The sequence below is a fragment of the Dendroctonus ponderosae genome, unplaced genomic scaffold (genome assembly GCF_020466585.1).
Source record: "Dendroctonus ponderosae isolate FM_Combo_2020 unplaced genomic scaffold, Dpon_F_20191213v2 Dpon_F_20191213_1, whole genome shotgun sequence".
In the NCBI taxonomy this organism is placed as follows: Eukaryota; Metazoa; Arthropoda; class Insecta; order Coleoptera; family Curculionidae; genus Dendroctonus; species Dendroctonus ponderosae.
Window position 1 is genome coordinate 36042478 of NW_026017110.1, and position 22090 is coordinate 36064567.

Consider the following 22090-nt stretch of genomic DNA (forward strand, 5'->3'; position numbering starts at 1 on the left):
TGCAAAAGCGGCGACCCCTAAGACGAAGCGGAATGTGGAAATGTGGAGCTTGTAAGGGGCTTAAAATCCATCACCAGCAACCCCTTTACCCTAAAATACACTAAGGCTAGCCTTATAGTGACTGCTCCTGCATTCATGAGCTAATGAAAAATGGGTAGATCTATTTAAAAAATACTGTGAGCTTGCCTAAACTTTGATCTTGCCTCGCTTTTCTGAGACACTCTGTATCATATAAGATATTTTTAAAATGTGCGCACTTTGTGCGTCAACAACTTTTATTTGAAACTATTTGGCGAAAGTTCATCACCAACGGAAATAATGGACTCTATCGCACTAAGAAACCACCCTGTACATAAATACTCGAAGCGGTATTAAATTATCTCAGTGCTGTTTCGCTCTTGCTGATTATTCTTTTTGGAATCACGATTTCTTTGAAAAGAACAAATATACCGACAACGCAAAAGTCATGGACAAGTGCATGACAAATGCAACAAACAAACGTCATGTGTCTCTAAAAAATTTCCGATAAATCTACGATTGATTCGGTTACATTGTAATTTTTACCAACCCAAAAACTTTAAAGATGAATATAAATAATCAAGCGCTTTAAATTAGGTACTATTCTAAAGTTCTTGCGCATTTTATGATTACTCGAGGTTCTCTAATGCCCAAAACACAACAGAAAAGATTCGACTTATCACACAAAATTCATGCATAATTGTTTTTATGTTGGTAGTCAAATTTCGTCGTTGACGACATGCGTCCAACGTTTTAGCGTACAGGCTATAATTGTTACTCAGATATAGTTCGTTAAATATCAATTAATATTAAAAGATAAACTGTAGTTTCATACATCCACGTGGGAAATGGGAAATAAACATTAATAATTCCATATGGAAAAAGAACATGAAAAATTAAAATTATATGCAATAGCAATTTTTGCAGCAGTTCAAAATTAACAACTTTTCTCAATTAATTTACAATTTAGCTTTAGAGCACATTAAAGCTATTACTGCAAAATTAATGTACTTTATCTGGTGTGGCCATTATTTTTTTAATTTTATAATGTTCAACATTATGATAATGCTGCAGCGGACAAAAGTGTCCTTGTTTTGTCATTTTCTGATGAAGGATTTATTTAAGAAAAATTAACTACATAAAAACACCACGAACTACAACCCTATAGGGAAGCAAGTCTACAAGCAACAACCGTTGCCCTTAAAATGGCGTCAGTAAACATTGCTGTCTCTGCTGTCAATTGTCCCCCAAACATAATAATAAAAAGAAGGATTACGAGAAGTATTTTAAAACTCTGGGTAACAAATTCATTGCCGGAGGAGATTACAATGCGAAGCACGAACACTGGGCATTTACACTCATGATAACGAAAGGAAGAGAGCTACTGGCCACAATGACCCCCAACAATTTACAGTACCTGTCGACTGGTGGAACCAACATATTGGCCCACAGATAAAACCAAGATACCAGATGCAATCGACTTTTTTGTACTGAAAAACATAGAGACAAAACACCTTACCATTGAAACAAGTTTAGATATGTCCTCTGACCACACTCCAGCAGTAGTAACAATGCATTCAAGCATAACCAGAAAAAAGAATCAACCTACCCTATGTAATTACAAAACTAACAGGGAGCTATTCCAAGAAACACTGGACCAAAGTATCGACTTCAGAATCCCTCTCAAAGCGCCAACTGAAATCGAGGCAGCGGTTAAAAAATTAGACGTATCCATTCAAACTGCAGCTTGGACGGCAACACCGGACCCAAAAGAAGACGAAGCCAGATGTCAATGCCCAAAATCAGTACGGGTTGATAAGATATCAGAAAAAAGAAGCCTGCGAAAGAGATGGCAACAAACCAGATTGAAGGCAGATAAAGACAAATTCAATAGACCGGCCCGAAGTCTAAAAAACCTACTCGAAAGACTAAGAAATCAGTCCGTCCAAAACTACTTAGAAGGTTTGTCACCCATCAAAGCAACAAACAACTCCCTCTGGCGAACAACGAAAAAACTGAGAAGACTACAACAACCGGTACCTCCTTTGAGAGATGCTAATGGAAATGGGCCAGAAGCAATCAGGAAAAAGCTTTTGTATTTACACACCTCTCATCAGTTTTCAAACCCCACTGTCTAGTACTGACTCAAGAAGAAACTGATAACCTGCTTAAAGAACCATACCAGATGGACATACCAGTGCAAAAATTCAGATATAACGAAGTTAAATCAGCAATCATGAGAAGCATAAACCCTAACAAAGTCCCCGGATATGACCTGGTTAATGGAAGAATTTTACAGAAGCCAAGTAGAAAAGGTATCACAGCAATACAACAAAATTTTTAACGCCATGCTCCTCCAAGGATATTTCCCGTGTCAATGGAACGTAGGAGAAATTATTATGATACACAAACCAGGCAAAAATCCGAACGAACCAACATCCTACAGGCCCATTATTCTACCGCCCATAATATCAAAACTGTTCAAAAAGCTGTTTCTCAAGCGCTTTGAACCAATCCGGTTTAAGAAAACATACCCAACCATCAATTTCGTTTTCGGAACAAAAACGGAAGGAACTATTGAACAAATCAACAGATTGATGAATCAAATCAATAACGACCTCGAACATAAGAGATTTTGCTCTGCAGCTTTTCTGGGCATGGGTCAGGCCTTTGACAAGGTCTAGCACGACGGGTTGTGCTGCAAATTAAAGAAATTCTTACCTCATCGATTCCACCAACTATTACGTGCATACCTCTCAGACAGACACTTCCTAGTCAGGCACCCAGATGCATATTCAGACCTATACGCCATAAAGTCTGGAGTACCACAGGGAAGTGTGTTGGGGCCCATACTCTAAGTGCTCTTTACAGCAGATATGCCGACTACCAGATTGACGACAGTCGCAACATTTGCTTATGATACAGCAGTACTGGCATCACACACTAGCGCGAGTAAAGCATCAAAGAATTTGCAGAACAACTTGAATAAAATCCAGACGTGGCTCAGAAGATGGAAGATCAAAGCCAATGAAAGCAAATGTGTACATGTCATATACTCAATGAAACGAGAGATATGCCCACCGGTCTTTCTCAACAATTCCCAACTAACACAACAAGAAAGTGCAAAGTACTTCGGATTACATCTGGGCAAAAGACGAACATGGCAGAAACATATCTTCACAAAGAGAAACTTGGATAATTGGAAGAAGATCTCAACTATCACTGCAAAATAAACTGCTTATCTATAAAATTATCTTAAAACCCATATGGACATACGGCATACAGCTATGGGAAACAGCCAGCAACTCCAGTATAGAAATCCTATAGAGATTTGATAACAGTCATTCGCATGGTGACCAACGCCTCGCACTACGCCCCAAACAAAATCATAGCAACTGACTTGAATATGCCATCGGCAAAAGCGAAGTGAGGAGATACTCTGAAAAATATGAGGTCAGGCTACAAGTGCACCCCAACGTGCTTGCTAATCAACTTCTTGACAATACCGGTGAAGTGCGCCGAATAAGCGATTTAAGCCAACAGACTTAATAGACAGATTTAATATTTGAATAGACACATAGTGCAATGATAGGAATGGGCAACTGAATTTAAGTTAGTTGATTAAGAGAGAGAAATGTTCGCTGGAATATACTCTACATGACTTATCTTTTAATTTTAACATGTCATTTACTTTGTTATTTAAACTGACTGTAAATAGAAGGGAGTAATAAAAAACTATACTTATTAGTTCGAAAAATATAACCTAAAACGACTTGGCAGAATAGAAAAACAGTATCTTATTCAGTAAATATTATTATCTCACTAAACATGTGTGAAATGAATCCGATAAATGACCTCCATATGCAGGTAAAGCATATATAATTACGCGTTCATTACATATAGTTTTTGAAAGATTTTGATAATCTAGTCCTTTCATTGGCAACATTATTTACCTTCTGTAAATACAATACGATTGAGGCCATTTACTATTTCATTAAACGTAAACGTGTAACTGTTAAAAATAGAATTTAGCCAATGGGTCACTTGTCTGCTAACCCGTTGTTCAAATGTATGTAGGAATAAGTTATAATTGTAATAAGCTATTTTTGTCTACCGATTTTCATTTGTAACTTGGATTTAGTAAGCACGTTTGTCAGATTAGGTTAATAATATGTTGGGGATTATTTTAATTTTGATGTTTGGATATTTGTATCTCCCTCCCAAACATCAGCAGTCTTTATCATGGTTTTGTCTGGAAACGTGGTGGTTGCCCCACCTTCACGGACCACCGTTATTGAAAGGAAGGGACGAGGAGTGGACCCAGCAGGGTCGCCGAGCGAAGGGCAATCAAGTACCACAATTTGACGAACAAAGTCGATTTGTGACAAGAACGAGTTTAATAGAGCAATTCGACCAAGAAACAGTGGAGGTTGAGAGAAAACAAAACAAAAACAATTGTTGGACTTGCCTCCCATACATACATGGAGTCACGGGCAGGATCGGCAGGATACTGGAGAAACACAGAATCGAAAGAGTTTTTAAACCAACACGAACAATCCAACAGACTTTGAGATCGGTCAAGGACAAACGCGCTGCTTTATCAGCACCAGGAGTCTACAGAGTTCCGTGCAGTTGTGGCAGGGCATATATCGGTACTACAAAACGTAGTGTAAACACGAGAATCACTGAGCATAAAAGAAGTTGCAGATTAGGACAAACAGAAAAATCAGCAGTAGCGGAGCACGCACTTCTAGACGATAAAGTGGACATTTTGCACCAATCTCAACGGTATTACCCGAAACTAACCAGAGAGGCCATTGAGATCTTTAAACGTGACAATTTTTATAGGAAAGGAGAAGTAACGGCCCTAATCTAGATTGGAAACGCATTTTGTGGCAAACAGCTCACACCGCTGGGCATAAATACGACAGAGGATCCAGTAGTTGAATCAGTCTTAGCCAGAAAGCCGGGGGGTCAAGCTTAGTCAAAAAATGATCACTTCGCCCACTGCCTCATCGCCTTTGATAATGTCCATCGCAGTTGTTGACGAAACATCAGGAAAAAACTCCCATGGACCACGGCTTCAAAGCCCGAAAAACATTTCTATATCTGATTTGGCCGCCCGTCAAAGCCTTCATAGTCTGATAATACGGAGTATAGTTAGTTACAGTATAATAGTTTACAAATAGTGTGAGCGTTACCTTACTTAAAAAAAACCTTACCTTACGTTTTGGTTTATCCGCTGCAGAGACTGCACTTCCTACGGTTGCTTGCGGAAATATCAAGGATGAGGGAAACACAAAATAATTTCTTCCGATTACTTTTATTTATATTACATACATCCTTCAAATCAATATATACTTAAATTAATCGTTGGAAATTTGACTTGTGATATTACAAAAAATGATTTTATTGGTCAACATGATATGTTTACATTTTGTTCTACTGCCTGATGAACTTCTAGGCATAGGGTGACCAATTTAAGCTCACATTGCATGGGCATCGTGAAAACTGTAAGAGATGCGATGTCGGTTAGATTATGAAAAAGTTGCGCAATCAGAGGGAAATATACATGGCGTTTTTGAAAAAAAAATATTGTTGTTATATTTTGAGATATTTAGATTGAGAAAATATGTGGATTTTCGTATTTTCGCTCTTTATCATATGCGGAGTTATTTCAACTGATTTGAAAAAACAAAAATACCTCCTTATAGCACCTTTTCGACCTCTACAACATAATGTCGATGAAAATGTATTCCAACATTTCATCACCAAGTTCTTTTTCACCTGGATTGAAAAAACATACATAAGGTATTAGATTTTTAGAGCACTTTTATAATATTATAAATATAATAGCGAATGTAACGATGTATTATAACACAGTACGGTGTGTACCGATTATTACTTCAAAAAATTTTTTTTATAAATTTTTCTATTTTATATGTACAGGGTTATTGATTAAACTTGGCCACCCCGTTTTTGCATCTCATTTGCAATTTAGAGAAAAATGTTAAATACAAAAGTTGTAGATACTAACGTCTAGTTTATTTTAAGATAATATCAATTAATACAGGGTGTCTCAAATTCAAGTAGCAGACCAAACTTGTCGTTTTTTAAATGGAATGCCGTACTTTTTATTGCATATTCTAACTATTGCCACAATTCTATTCCTACTCTATACAAATGTTCTGTAATAATTTTCAACTGTTTTTGAGTTAGCAACCAATTTTGATTGAACTTTGGTCTCCCCGTTCATGCATCTAATTAGAAATGAAAAAGACAAAATGAAGTGGCAGATCAAATTTACACTCGTTATATTTCCGTTGCCTAGGTTATCAATAAAATTGTTAAAACATGTTGTAACATAAAAATAGTAAATCCCCACGTTTTATAAATGCGCTATCATGTCATCTATGCCCTTAAGTGGAAACTATAAGATTGTCTCTTTTATGCCCTTAAGTGGAAACTGTAAATTGTCACTTCATTCAATTTATCTTGAACAAACCAGTCACAGATGGCGGGGCTGCGCTCCCAAAAACATGGGTACGCGCATGGCCATATGAGTGAGCCCCCATGGTTCTTTCACAAGTGCCTGGCCGCAGGGTAGGTTTCGAATCACCGGTATCTGCATTATTGCCGATGCTGATGGCGTGCAGAAATTGAGATTCGAGACGTTTGAGGTTCTCGAACAGGTACCATTATTATCTAAACACAGGTACGTTCGTCTTACCGTTAAATTTACATACCGGGATAGATCTGAAGTTATGAAATTAAATACATGGGTTAATGGGCTCAAAGGTTAGCTTGCCGTGTTAAAATATTGAATATAAACTTTGTTTTAAGTGTAACCCGAGTGTGAAGTCGAGTGGGCTCAAGTCTGGCGGTTGTGCTGATCGGATAGTGTCACCATAAGTTCCGATCTATCTTCTTGGGACCCGTTGAGACCGGTACTGCAGAAATTGTCGGACACTGTGCTCAGGAGCTCCGTCTTATTGAAACCAGCAATTTTGTATGTTTTCCAGTAGTAAAATATAAAAAAAATTTCTAATTGAGTTTCCAATGCTAATTGATGATTATTTCAAAAAACCAACATGTTGTAATTTACTTTCATTGGTGGTCATTAATTACGCAACTTTTTCATAATTTAACCGACTCCCTATTTCCTACGATTTCGGAGATCCCATGCGATGCATCCTTATCTTGAAGACCCTGTATTGCTGATAACTATTTACAGTTTCAGAACTAACATAAAGAACAAAAAATTTCGAAATTACAATCTCATCTTATGTAAATAAAAAACTTTATGACTCTATTTTCAATTAAAAAGGCTGATTTTGACTCCCAAATACATATATTGTTAGGCATCGATAATGAGGTTCTTTCAGACGTATTGATTTTGTCAGTCTGCAGCTTCTGATTATCAAGTATAGAAGATTCTACCAAGTTGGAATGTGTCAAAATAAATGAAAGCCCAAAAATGTGGAGATGATTATCTACCAAATATGAGTATCAAGTAATCCTATGTTTATGAGTATAAACGGAATGTACCCTTTTAAAAAACAACTTCTAATGGGTAATGTAATTTGAAATGTATAAAAACTAGTTGCTACAGATGCTGGTACTTGCTCAAGATTTTCTGCTGTGGTGCTTTTTCCGCTAGATGAATCATACGAATCTGTAAAATTTTAAATTAGTTCTTGCTATGTAGGCACCGGAATATCTAGCCTAGATTTTCTGATATTTTATTATGATATATTCTGGATGTATGTGCAGACGCTACCGAGTTTCTGTTAGTCGCGGCCACCCCCAAAAGTGACTTATCGATCCTGTTAGTCCCATCAGCTAGACATAGCAGACAAACGACACATTCAAACACCTGAACACTAAATACATACGCATGAAATTACTGTCCCCATCGAGTTCTCTGACATGCTCTATGTGTTTAGAGATAATACATCTACGCACCACAGTTCTGACTAACATGTTCTTCTCACTAAAACTTAAATGTTGGACATCATTTTTCCTAGGAATTGTGGAAGGTTTTTTTTCATACATGTTTCCCAGACACCACGGGACCTGTTTTGTACCTACTGTTGTAAGTGTGCATCAATGATGTATGCAAAGAACTGAATTTTAAATAAATACTTAATGCGCACAGCAAAAGGATCCTTGAGCTCACTTTTGAAAGCAATTGAACTAAAAATGTAGTTTCTAAATCTCTCAAAAACTGCACAGTGTATGCTTTAAACTATTAGGGGTACCGAAGATAAACTCATAGGTATAGATATATGTTAAGTTTCGGTTTTTGAGGTCTGGGACAAATGACTTGCAACAGCCCAGGCTCTGGTTAATTTGACTTATCAGTAGACAGATTCCTGGTTCATAATGGTTGGTTCGATCAATACCCCTTTAAAAATTAGTCTTTTCGATTAGGATCATGATGATTTTCGCGTTCGGCCGACTGAACGGACGTGTTTAAATAGCAATACGATTTAAATCAGTTTTTGGTGGCATTAGTGAACCGAAATTGATAATTCGAACATAAGATGAGTGACAAAAGTGACGCCAAAAGGACTGGGGCCAAGAAAAAAACGGCAAATGGAAAAGTGAAGAAATCCAGAAGTTCTTCACTGGAATCCATTGATTATTCAGAGGTGGGTACAAATAAATAAAATTATTGGGTTATCTACCTTAAAAAGGGACAATCCAATGAATACAACATTCCTTGATAAGGCACACCAAAATATCGAGCTACAGGGGGAACACAATAAGAACAATTTAGAATTGGATAAAACAACTGAACAAAGCAACAAAATGAGTATTTTTACACCTAAAAAATTAATGGCAAGAACACCACCGAAACCATGTTTTGATGACACTAAAACACAAAAAAGGCCAAGATCAGCATCCAGTCCTCCGGTCATACAAGACAGACAAAAGATTCGAAAACAGACCGAAAATGCTAAAGAAGAAGACCACATTAATAATGGTGCTACAAAAGATGAAGATTTACACTTTGCAAGTACTAACAATGTCACACTAATTGAAGAAATACTGGAAGCATTGGAAAACATTCACACTGTCTCGGAGAAAGAACAATTTAATAAAGACGACCTTTCAAAGATAAGGAAGGCAAGTTTTAAAGTCCATAAAACAGTGACAACCTTAGTATATAGAGTAGGACAACTCGAAGAAACAAAGAAAACTTATAATTGCAACGAGAAATTAAAATAAAATGCACAAATACAAACAATACTAAACCAGTAGACTGCCCCCCAAACACAAGTAGTCATTGGAAAGGCCCCAAAGACATATAGCACAATCACAAAAACCACCCCACATCAAAGTGACGACATCGGGAAGGAACATTGGGCAACTCCCCCAAAAACAAGAAAACATGACATGTTAATCAAATTTAAAAGGAACATATCAATGTTGCATTGTGCTTCAGATGTTGTAATTTCGGACATGTAGCTAAGCATTGTAAAAGCGATGTATGTTGCTACAAATGTGGAGGTACACATGAACCCAATCATTGTGCAACACAAATTCTAGATTGTCCAAACTGTAAGCGCTTGAGACTTAATGACAGAATTCACTCTGCAAGAGATCAAAAATGTCCGGCTTTTCTGCAAAATATGAAGAAACAGCGCGAGTACATTAATTTTAACAACACCCAAGAACAAAAAACTTTTTTTCCGACTCAACAGAACAGCCTAACCGAGATAATACCAATGCCCCGACGAAATTAACAAGATTCAGTATCATACATCAAAATGTCCAGTCTCTAGGAAACTGTGTCGATATTATTAATCACATGCTAGATGAAAATAAAAATTGCAAATGTCTCTGCATTAGCGAACATTGGAAAAAAGAAGAACACCTAAAAACGCTTGGTATTCATAATTTTACGCTTGCGTCCAGCTATTGCAGAAAAAAATGATATGGAGGAGCTGCAATATACCTAGACAAAAACCGAAAATTTACCCAGCGAACAAAAATCAATAAGCTATCAGTAGAGGGCGTCTTTGAATGTGTATGTATAGAAAGTAAATTTTGAGAAGAGTCTTTTATCGTGATGACAATATACAGGCCACCAAAAGGAGACATAAAAATTTTTCTTAAAAAAATAGAATTCGCACTTACCCTAATTGCGAATGAAAATAAAAATATTGTCATTGCGGGTGATTTTAATATAGAACTTTTGGAATGTAATGATTACAGGACGCAATTTTTATCTGTGATGGGCTCTTTTAATCTGTACCAAACAATAGATCAAAATACAAGAATAACATCAACATCTAATAGCTGTATAGACAATATATTTACAAATGTTCCGAAATCATCTCGGATCACACTGCAAGTCATCTCGGATCACACTGCACAAAAAATAGTATTAGAGTGTAAAATTTCCGTAAAGCCGACAAAGCAATGCTACTTCAAGAGATTTTTCAGTGAGGATAGTCGAAAGGAGTTTTTCGATATTCTAAATCAACAAGAATGGTTAGCAAGTTTATGCAATAGATGTGGCGGATGTAAATAAACAATGGTCAATTTTTATGAGCACTTTTTTGGCAATTTTTAATCAATGTTTTCCGAAAAAGTTATTAACGAGTGTTTCCTGAATCTCTAAAGTTGTCTGCAATTAGACCATGTTATAAGAAGAAAGGCGATTCTAACATGTTAGATAACTGCAGACCCATCAGCCTACTACCGGCTTTCTCAAAGTTATTTGAAGTTGTCATGTCCAAACGGTTAATGAATTTTATGATGGAGTCTGATATTCTTTCGCGAAACCAACATGGGTACATGAAGGGACGATCCAGGGCCGGCGACATGGCTCTAGGTATATTATTGGATCTTTCAAAGGCATTTGACTGTCTGAATCAAAATTTACTGCTGAAAAAAACTAGAAATTTATGGGATCAGGGGGCGCGCTCTTGAGTGGTTTCGCTCATATTTAAATAAGAGAACTCAAAGGGTGATTATACGCCAGGACGGTATGTCCTACAAATCAGAAATTTTGCAAAGCACAGTAGGTATGCCACAGGGAAGTATGCTCGGACCTATTTTGTGTATAGTCTTTATGAATGACATTAACAGCGAATATCTTACCACAAATTTTCTGCTAACGGAGTATGCAGATGATACAAACCTGCTAGTAGAAGGAAAAACAATCCCTAAACTCGTGGGAAATGCCACTACTTTGTTTACATCGGCAGAAAGATGGTTTGGAAAAAATGCGTTATGCTTAAATAAATAAAAAACAAACACATTACTGTTTAGAACCAAATTAAATAAAAATCAGAAACCAGACACAATTGTTGCTAAAGGGCTACAAATTGCAGTAGGTAGTAGTACAAAATTTTTGGGGATTTATATTGATGAATTTTTAGACTGGTCTAGCCATATTGATTACCTTAGTAAGAAACTAAATAAAATCTGTTTTTGTATCGGAAATGTTTCAAGATACCTGAATGAAACGGCACGCAAGGCCCTGTATTTCGAAAACTTTGAAGGAACACTTAGGCAGGGAATAATTTTTTGGGCGAGTAGCTCGAGGACTCGAAATATATTTACAGTACAACAACGTATACTAAGGACTATCTACGGAATGTCTCCCTTGTAGTCTTGTCAAGGGGTTTTTAAATCAAAGTGTGTTTTAACCGTGTACGGTCTGTACATTTTTGAGGCAATATTATGTGTTTTTAAGAGTATTTATTTACACGATAACAACGTTAAGCAGGATCATAGCACCCGCACGGGAAACATTTTGTATCCAACACACAGATTAACACTGTCTGAAAATAATCGGTACTATATGGGTAACAACAGTACCTTTTAGTATAATATGTCCTTTGTGAATTGTTTTTTAACGCCATTTCATTTTGTATTCTTTATACATGTGCATGTATCAGAATGTAATTTGAAATAAAGAAATAAATAAATAAAAAAATTATAATTATTTTAAATTTCTGAGTGCCACCCCTACGACATATTCCAACAAGTAGTAAGTACATCTTTGGCGCCATATACTGATGACAAGACCCTCTTAGCCTCATTATGGCGCAAGGATCGTATCAGGGAACGTACAATCGATTTTTCCGCTAACCCCCACACGACAGTTTGTGCACCACAGTTTTAACTTAAATTGTCATTTAAATTGATAGTTGATACACGCAAGGTCGTATTCGTTGTTTGTCAAGAATAGATAGTCTAGAATGTGTGCTACAGTAAATTCGCGAGATCTTTAAAATGGCCATAACAAATCATTTTCTACTCAAAATTAGTTATAGAATCTAATCCCGGGAGGTCAAAAATATTAACTTTGAAACACCATGTGCACTATTCTACCATAGCTTCAGAATATGCATCACATCACTTACACGCTTAAACAATCATAATTCAAATCATTTCTTGCTTAAAACAGTTAATTAGTGTTCAAACAAATAATTTTTATGACACCTGCAAAACCACAAAAAATGTCTTCTAGATCTGTGGCTACGGGGGATTCTTCCTGCTCCTGAGCAAAAAAACATATTTTAATTTCTTACAAATTAATATATGTTTGTCTACTTTTAGAGCGTAAAACGATGATGAAAAATTAGTTGTTTTTTTCCCACATCGTTGGGGCTAGGAGGCCTAATATTCCAGATAGACAATAATTACGTAAAAAAAGTAAATAAACTACGCAATTAGGGATATTTTCTTTTTGCGAATAATTACTGAAAGTCAAGAATAATGACGACTTAAAACTGTACAGACTATATAGTTTGCTAGTTTAGGCAAAATGGCATAAAAGTTTGGTACATGATTGATTTTTTGTGGATTTAGACTGAATCAAAACGCAAACATCGATTTTAGTATTCGGTTATTTAGACAACCATTATTGATATTAATCATCGTATTAAACTTTATCTACTCAATGTGGAAAAGTTTGTTAAAGTTTGATGCCGACATATTTGACTGGCAAAACAGGAAGCCAAAAATATGCTGCCATAAATTGATTGATCCAATCCAAACTTTTGAGATGGAATTTCACAAAAGTTGAAAACATGAGGAAACTATAAAGTATAGGAACATAATTGAACAATTTTCACTCAAATTGCTTCAGCTGATAATATGCAATTCAGCTATGGATGAGCATTCAGCAAAGTTGATGTATTATTCAGAATCAGCTTTGTACGAACTTTTAGATGTTCGGTGACCCATGCAGAAATTTTTTCAGGTGAAGGTGGAAGTGAGTGTGATATTGCTCCATATGTAAGAGAAATTTATGGGTCGTGCAAACAATGTTCTTCTTCAAAAGCATTTTGAAACCCGCTTCTTTTCGGCGATAGCAAACGACTTGAAAATAGTTGAAACTTAAAAACATCTGAATTTCTCTTATGATCAAATAAATATATTTGCCATCAATGGGTGACATATCAAATGGGTCAAAAGTACTAATGCAAAATCGACAAAAAACATTTTTTTTAAGTGGACTGCAGAGAGTATGAAATGTAAAACGTAAACAGTTTGTCTACTTAAGTTGGCAGCAAATCAAAAACGTTTTTATTAAAAATTTTACGAAAAAAGTAACTATTTATAAAAAATTCTGCATATCCTAAAATGTAAAATACATTCATCAGTCATGTCCGCTATTTAAACATGCGTTGTATTTCGTGACATTTGAAAGAATGGATTTATAAGTTTAGCAGAAATGCCAGCAGTCTTAATTAAGTCCTAAATATAAAATTAAAATTGTGTTTATAGTGGGTCAATTATAAAACGTATTTGCAAAGCTTCATATGCAGTGATTTAAAATTGGCGTCCTTCCTTTTGAAGGGATTGAGAGTACAGGAGAAGATATTAACAGTTGAAAATCGAATTTCAACTTTGTCATTAAGCATTATTTTGGAATTGTTCCATGTTTAATTGCTAGCATATTGGAAAACTTAAGAAAAATGTCTATATTTGCTTCCCATTACGAAATTACTGAAAAGTTTCTCTTCCACAATTTTATAATGAAAGGTCAAAGCGGCCATGATGTTTTTTGTCATTATTATATAGTTACAGGTAAATAGCCTTTGTCATACTGTGACTTTCTTTGAAACTCCTTTCACAAATTTGCGGATATGCGATTAGTTCTGGGGAAATGCCACAGTAACATAGCAGAAGCTGTAAAAATTCACACCAACAAAAATAGACAATAGGTGTTCGGGTTCCAGACACAGTGGAACAAATATTGGACATCAATGGAACAGAACCTTCCACGGGTACTCAGAGAGCAACAGCTGACACTTCCCAGGCATCAAATAAATACCGGGTACATTTCTGCCACGTATCTAAGATACGATAAGAACAGCACAATGACACATTAAACCAATGGATTACTAACCACCGGTACAAATTGAGCAAGAGTTAATTAACCGAATACGAAAAGCTGCTCGATAAGAGTGGATAATAAGGAGATTACACAGGCACTAGCTTGTGCGGAGCTAATTGACATTTGGAAAAAGTACGTTCCACAGTCAACGAATTTTGTTGAATTACCAGTTTATCCTTGCCTTTAAAGCAACAGGTAATTACGTAATGTTAATTAGGCAGATTACCCTGAAAAACGTTGTTGCCCTCTTTCTGATATAGTTTTATCCAAATTTATCATAGCCTAATAACAATTAAATTTTTTTACAATTTTTTTTGTATTTCTAAAACACCGCCAGACACTTCCAGAGGAATGACGCCCATTTTCAATTACCCTGTATACTTCATAAACATCACCTAGAGAAGCATCTTTAGTGTGGCACACAAAAATAGTAGTTTTCGACACAAAAGCGGAAAGTGTCGTTTCTGGGAAGAACAGATTTTCGCCTTCGTATCGAACGTTTTTTATTATTTTTAGTAGAATGAAAAACATGAATTTTAAATGAATTATAAGTTAAATGTATATATACAGGGTGATTCAAAATTGGCGTCGTTCCTTTTAACGGGTTATAGGGGCTCACTTGGAGAGTACGAAAAAAATATTGACATTTTTTTTTCGCAAATTTGTAGAAGATATTAACAGTTGAAAATCGATTTTTAACTTTGTTATTAAGCATTATTCTGAAGGTGTTCTATGTTTAATTGTTAGCATATTGGAATACTTAACCGCTTGAAAAGAAAAATTACTATCTTTGCTTCAAATTACAAAAAATTTCGATATTAAAAAAAATACTATTCTACAATTTTTCGATGAAAAGTTAAAGCGTCAATGATGTTTTTTGTCATTATCAGGTAGTCACAGGTAGATATCTTTTGTCGCAAATAACAAGCATTTGTCAAATTGTAAGTTACTTACTTTGAAGCTTTTTTTACAAAATATTCACCAATATTATGAATATGCTATTAGGTATGGGGGAATGCCACAGTAATGTAGCAGAAGCTGTTAGAACTTACGCCAACAGGTTTCCCAACCGACGATAGCCCAGCGCGCATGTCCTGCGCCGGCTAATTCAAAGGGCTAGAAATACTGGACGATTGGCTCCAAGAATTGAAGTAGATAGTGGACGACCAAGAGGTGCTCGGGTTCCAGACATAGAAGAACAGGTACTGAACATAACCGCATCAGATCCTTTCAGGAGTACAAGGAGCATTGCGCAACAAATTACACCTTCCCAGGCAACACCGTTTTTCGTTTCATCGCCAAGACACCAGTGTACACCGAATTTCGTTTCATCACCAAGACCGGTTCAGTGTAAATGTGTGGGCAGGAATCCTGGGTATTCACCTATTGGAACCCGTAATTTTGCCATCTCGGCTCAATGATAAAAAAAAATTATTGTTTCTTCGTTCGGAATTTCAAAATTTACTAGACAATCTGCCACTTGCCACCGTTCAAAATCTCTGGCTTAAAATGGACGGGCCTCCAGCCCATTTCGCTGTTCCGGTAAGAGCTTGGCTTAACCATGAATACGCAGACAAACGGATAGGCCTAAATGGACCAGTAAACTGACCACCAAGATCCCCTGACCGACTCCGATGGATTTTTTCTTCTGGGGGCAATAAATATGTGGTGTACCGAACACCAGTACAAAACGAGCAGGAGTTAGTAACTCGAATACGGGAACTGCACAAAATGTGAGTCCAGGAATGTTACGCAGAGTGCACAATAACAGGATTCAACGGGCAGAAACATGTTTGGAGTTACATGGGCAGAACTTCGAATACCTCCTGTGAGTTGTCCACATTTCTAAACGGTTCTTTCCACAGATTTCACACACACAAAACCACAGATTCATATCTAAAAATTTCGTTTCACCACCAAGCACCGAAATGGTTTTCGTATTTATAGGTTATTGACTTTTTTATTGATTTTAATATGTTCTTCACTTACCGTAGGTTGGTATCATTACGCTATAACGTTTTATTGGAGGTATTGTTGAAATTGTTGAAAATAAAAACAAATACGAATTGTTGAAATTTGGCACAAGTTATTTAAATTTTCTCGAACAAACAATACTTAATTGTTTTCAAATTATAAAGTCGCGCCTAATTTAAAAAATATTCTTATTTATAAAATCTGGTGATTGTAGTTTAGATTTACGAATATGCAGAACGTTTTATGAATAACTTCTTTTCGTGCAATAAAAAAAAAGGTTTTCCATATTTTGCCAACTGAAGTAGACAAACAGTATATTTGATATTCAGTACGAGGTGCAAGAAGCTAATATTTAAATGTTGTTACATGTGAACGAAGTGATCTTGCGAACATAGTGTCCCGTGATATTTTTATTGATAAAAATAGCTCATAAGGCTAAGAGTTTATGCCCATAAGGTTTCGACTCGCTACTTAAAGGGTTATCTACTCCAAAAGCACATTTGAATAACTCTTTATAGCCACATGAAAAGCTTGCTTCAAAACACATGGCGGATGAACATATGTCACCTGAAATATTATAAACTGATAACAATGCCTTTGAATGAGTATCCATTACATATTAATTAATATACAAGATGGCGTCTATAGTAATGTCATAAAATTTGTGTTGTCCGTGGTAATCAAAAGTACGTCAGTTAACGAAGACAACTCTACTCTATTTGCTCAAAAACTTTTACTAGAAAGTCCTGAAATGGCCGCCAAGTATTACCATTTTGCGATATTTGAAATTTCAAGTTAACTTTAACTAACTTTTAACCGAAAGTCTCTATATATTTAAGCAACGCATTTTAAATTGGGTGCTCACTTTTTGAGAGTTTAGGAAGTTTTTGGCACATAGACTATGTGATCAGAACTTGCGGAATTCTAAGTAAATTCCATCTACTTAGAATTAGAACTGTATATACTGAACGAATGTATTGAATGTTTCATTCCTAGGCTCTTTAAAACATAAGGTTTGTTTGTAGTAGCTTTGATGAGTCACATTTGCTTAGCGCTATTTAAACAATTAATATGAATGTTTCAAATCATAAATCGTGTATATTCTGAATTGCTATTCAGGAGTATTGACTCCGCTTCGGTAAAACTTTTTTATTAGACACCCGTAGCCTCAACAATAGCAAACGCAGAACATACAATGTTTTTTTACCAAATGTAAGCAAAACTACATTCGATAATTTTGAAAACATTAAACATTTATCTGAAGATAAGATAAAAATTGAAATATTTAATAATAAAATTAATTTCCACATTGCTTTTCAGCTGGACTCAATATCTACCTCGGAATTTCAATCAACGTTAAACGAGTAACTACCGAAAGAAGTACAAATCGAATCAGTCAGTTTTGTGTTCTAGCTTACCTCATTTATTAAAAATCCAGTAATCTAATAATAATCTAATAATAATCTAATATTGGGGACGAAAATAGCTTTGGAAATTATGTATAACAGAGTGCGTAATCTTAGGAATAAACGTTTATTAGTTTAATGTCATGACTTCTTGAGGAAATGGTTCTAACTTTAGGTGTGCGAAAACTAGATCGTTTATAGTATAGTCGCTATTTTGAACTATAAAAATAAATGCATAGAAGGATATCAGGTTTTACATCTGAAAAGGACGACAAAATGCATGGGGGTCCCTTCGAAAGTGCAGACAATTAATCGCATATTATATTATACACATATTTATAAGCTAATTTGATGCAGTTTGACCCTTACAAGAGTTTTTGGTCGTGAGCACAGCATACGAAATAGAAAGCGGCGTCACCAATACCAGAGCTTCGAGCGATTTGCTTAGTTTTTATTGACTTTAAAAACTTGGAGCCAAACAGGGGTTCAAACACTGAAGTTTACCTAAAACTTTTCAAAAAGGAAGCCAATGGTGGCGAGCAACGATAAGCAAACACTTCACCGTCTTCCGCTCATGGATTTTTGTTTGCCGTTACGGTAATTTATTTATTCTAGTGATGCGTCGAAAACGTTGAAATTATTATCTTTGTAGGAATACAGACAGCAATAACCCCAACGGGTCGCCCTATAGACGTAAAGTAAAGTCATATAAAGGTTGGTTTGAAATAGACGCCATTCTTATGATGTATGTAACGGTTTTAGAGGTTCCACTGATTTCTCAAAAAAATTACTTGTCAATATTATCTTCCAAATTTGGTGCAATGCCCGGCTCCTATTGATATTAAATATTTCTAATTGAAAACTGCACGTTTTTTTTATTTCATTTTCAAACAGCTGCCATGAATAACCGGCTAGATATTACATAAATATGTTATACTGCCACACGGGTGCAAATTATAAGTACTAATCCCAAAAATAACCTTCAATTTGCCGAAAATATAGTTGAATTAACAGAAAACTATATTTCACAATTTTTCAATAACTCTAGAGAACATCTCCAGATGGATGTCAACAATCTTACTCTACACTAAAATCCAATACATAGAAAGGAATTTGAAGGACACCAAGTATTTCCAGACCACATTAAAAAGCACACCTAAAAGCAGAAAACGCAATTCATCATGCACTTGGTTCAAAGAAAATGAAAATAAAGCGAACGGCTTAACACATTCCGATGCAATTGGAGTCATAAAAATGTTTTGTCAGGAACCATAAAGATTAAACATTAAAACTGACGAATGCAAATTTGTGTTTTGCATAGCATATGACTGGGTGCTTAAATTTATGGAGAAGCGGGTTATGCCGGTTTTAAGCGACGCACTTTCATAATGTCATAAATCAAACTCAAAGTTGCGCAAAAATTGTCACAATCCCAAATAATTTCCAAAATGCTGTGTCCGCAATTAATCTTAAGATTTATTGATCGCAGCTCGATTCCTTTCGAAGAACCCAATTGGATGAACTCGTTCATAAAAACGAAGCTCCAAAGAAGATGGGCATGGAAAAGTCCTGACTGTCGCACAAGAGCTTATATCGATTTTTAAGTGACTAACACGAGAACACATTGACAAAGCGTGCCAGAGCTTAATAAGTTTGACACCGGTAGTGACCATAAAACGGCCAGGGCCATCTTCCAACTAAACCGAAAACGGGACAGATAAATCATGGTTGTTGTCAATAAACACAAGATACAAGTGATAATTATCCTTGACGTAAATCAACAAGGAATCCAGAAAAGTCATAAAAACAAACTAGAGCTCCTAGATCTAAAAATAGTTTAAACTTATTACTCTTTTCAACCAGTGGAACCAGCTTGCTGCCGTAAAAGATATAGTACGACAGATCATACCCTTCGTATTTTGATAGTAAAACCGAACAAAAACAACATCCACTTAACATTTTTCGGCTGCAAGAAGGCGTTGTACAAACATACAAAAGGGAGTAAAACAAGGAGACAATACCTCACCGAAGCTGTTCCCACTGGCGGCGCTTGTGGATGTGTTCAATTGGTTAGGCTCGGAAAGAAACGCAATTAAAGTCTATAGCGAATCCCTTACTATTGGAGACCCACCTCAACTAAAGGTTATGATTGAACGACAACATCAGGTTTCTCAGAAAAAAGTTCTCGAAATAAGCATCTTAAAAAGAAAAATCCTCAGCACACGAAACATACAATAATCGATTGACAGACAAGAGATTGAGAGTATACCAATACACTTAATTAGAACATAAAACAAGAATTGATAAAGGAAGTCAAAAAGCAGAAATACCGCGAGGAATAGGTCATAGCTGCTCCTTCTGAAAACTAAATTTTATTTTTAACGAACAAAAATGTCGCTATACACATAAAAAGGAAACCGCATTATAGTGCATACTTCCAGTAAACACGTACGGATTGGAAACAATGAGCGTCGCAAAAGATAGTCTAGAGCCCCTACAATGTACACAACGGACTATGGCGACGCAAATGCTGGGTGTCAGTTTAAGAGATCACATAAGAAATGAAAACAGTAGACTAATAACTCAAATATCAGACGTTATAGAAAAAATACCCAATTTGAATGGGCAGAGCAGGTGGCCAGAGTGGACAGCAGTAAATGGAGGCTTAAGGTGCCTTAGAATGGTCTCTGGGAAAACAGACGAAGCGTTGAAAGAGCAATGAAAAGATGGACGGACTCTGTTAATGCCACAGCAGGAGGAAATTAAATACAAAGAGTGCAAGACAGACAGATCTGGGGAGGACTTTGAAATAGCCATTTCCAGCAGTGGAGATATTGAGGTTTATAAAGTAGAAAAAAGAAGAAGCGCGATACCACACTTCACGCTCATATCACCACATATGGAATGACCCTGGGAAACTTAGTGGCCATTAAATAAGGGAAAAGTGTATAGGGTAATACTGGAATCACAAAGAATATGCAATACTTAGGCTACTATTCATACAGTAGTTCATAAATTTTACATTTTAATATTAGTCTTATCAACTCACCGCTTTGCTTTTTGTTTGACAAATTTGACACAGTTTCAAAATGTATCGCATTGTGGCTCGCTCGTCCGATAGCGGTCTTCTGATTGCCTGCAAAAAAATATTTGATAGGAGAAGTGTGATGTTACTATGTAGTATGTATTATCGCAAACAATATTTCAATTTGTTGATTTCCCTTTTCTATCCTAAAGGTCTAAATATTAAGTCAACTTACTTTTCCCTGTTAAGAAGTTGTGTTGTGTGGCAGACGATGTTAAAGGCTTAGGGGTGGAAGGATTAAATACTTCTGGAAAGACAAATCTTGCCAAGTAAATCACCTTTTGAAATTATAACTATTCGAGAAAAATATTTAGTATTATCGACCGTAAGACAAGATCCGTTACTTGAACTAATGCTAGTCATTGGGACTGTATATTAGTTCCTTACAGCATTTAATTATAATAAAAGCGCTGTTCTTTAGACTTAAAGGGGTGGAAAATATCCACATGATATATCCATCGGATGCAAAGTAGTCCTACTTACATTATACAAGTATAATAACCGTTTCACGAAAACATGGAACAGCGAATTCGATTTACCACCATTCAGCCTACATATTTCTTATAGAATGGACGTCATTTTTGCAGTAGTGTATGCATCTTCAGCTTCTCGTTCAGGCAAAACGTTTTGTAATAAACTTTTTTTGCTCAACAGAAAACTTACTCCTACCTCTGAGAAATTCTTTACTATCTAAAATATTACCTATATCCTAAAGATTCGGAAATCATTCTGTCCACCACATCATTTGAACATTTTATGGGACTACAAACAACTTTGGCACGGCTACAGGGGTAGGTGTAGGTTTCTCTAATTCGATAAGATATACTTTTGATGTGGAGACGGCAGTGGGACTGAAGCGGTATAACCCTGAAGATGACTTAAATATAATCGAAACGTTGGGCCTTGAAAAATAGTGTATCATTTTTGTCACCATCTATTGACCAAAAAACCGACAGACCTAAATAGGCATCTTTTATTGATATTTACAAGAGCCGAAGATGTGATAGCGTACGGCACAAGAAGAAGAATAATTATATTTTGAAATGGTTCCATAGTTGATTGGAAGCCTATTGAAATATTTCATTATACAGGGTTGCTCATTAGTGCGTCAAAGTACGATATCTCAGTAAATATGAAGTTTACTAGAAAATTCGTCCAACGAAAGTTTTTCACGTTTAAAAGGTCCACATTCTAAAATTACTTTCCAATATACAGGGTGAATCATAAACGTGTGGTAGT

The 22090-nt window shown here is 35.9% G+C and overlaps 1 protein-coding gene and 1 long non-coding RNA gene across 6 annotated transcripts in view; one reads left to right on the top strand and one right to left on the bottom strand.

Annotated features, from left to right (window-relative positions):
- Positions 1-5324: 5324 nt before the first annotated feature.
- The window catches only part of LOC109541240 (neurotrimin), an 83205-nt gene continuing 66439 nt past the window's right edge, over positions 5325-22090 (bottom strand). For 2 of the 4 annotated variants that reach the window (XM_048661493.1, XM_048661496.1), the window contains exons 8-10: positions 21027-21098; positions 20816-20902; positions 5325-7693 (exon numbers count right to left, since the gene is read on the bottom strand). In XM_048661493.1, coding sequence (XP_048517450.1) covers positions 7512-7693; positions 20816-20902; positions 21027-21098 — 341 coding nt within the window. In that variant the 3' untranslated portion in view covers positions 5325-7511. The remainder of the gene's footprint in view (positions 7694-20815; positions 20903-21026; positions 21099-22090) is intronic. The other 2 variants (XM_048661494.1, XM_048661495.1) reach the window with 2 other exon arrangements.
- Positions 15253-18362, top strand: LOC125502648. 2 transcript variants are annotated; one of them, XR_007280417.1, is made up of 3 exons: positions 15253-15327; positions 15392-15588; positions 18124-18362. It is a non-coding gene; the product is annotated as an uncharacterized LOC125502648 (long non-coding RNA). The 2 variants fall into 2 exon arrangements; XR_007280416.1 differs by lacking the exon at positions 18124-18362 and adding an exon at positions 17681-17905.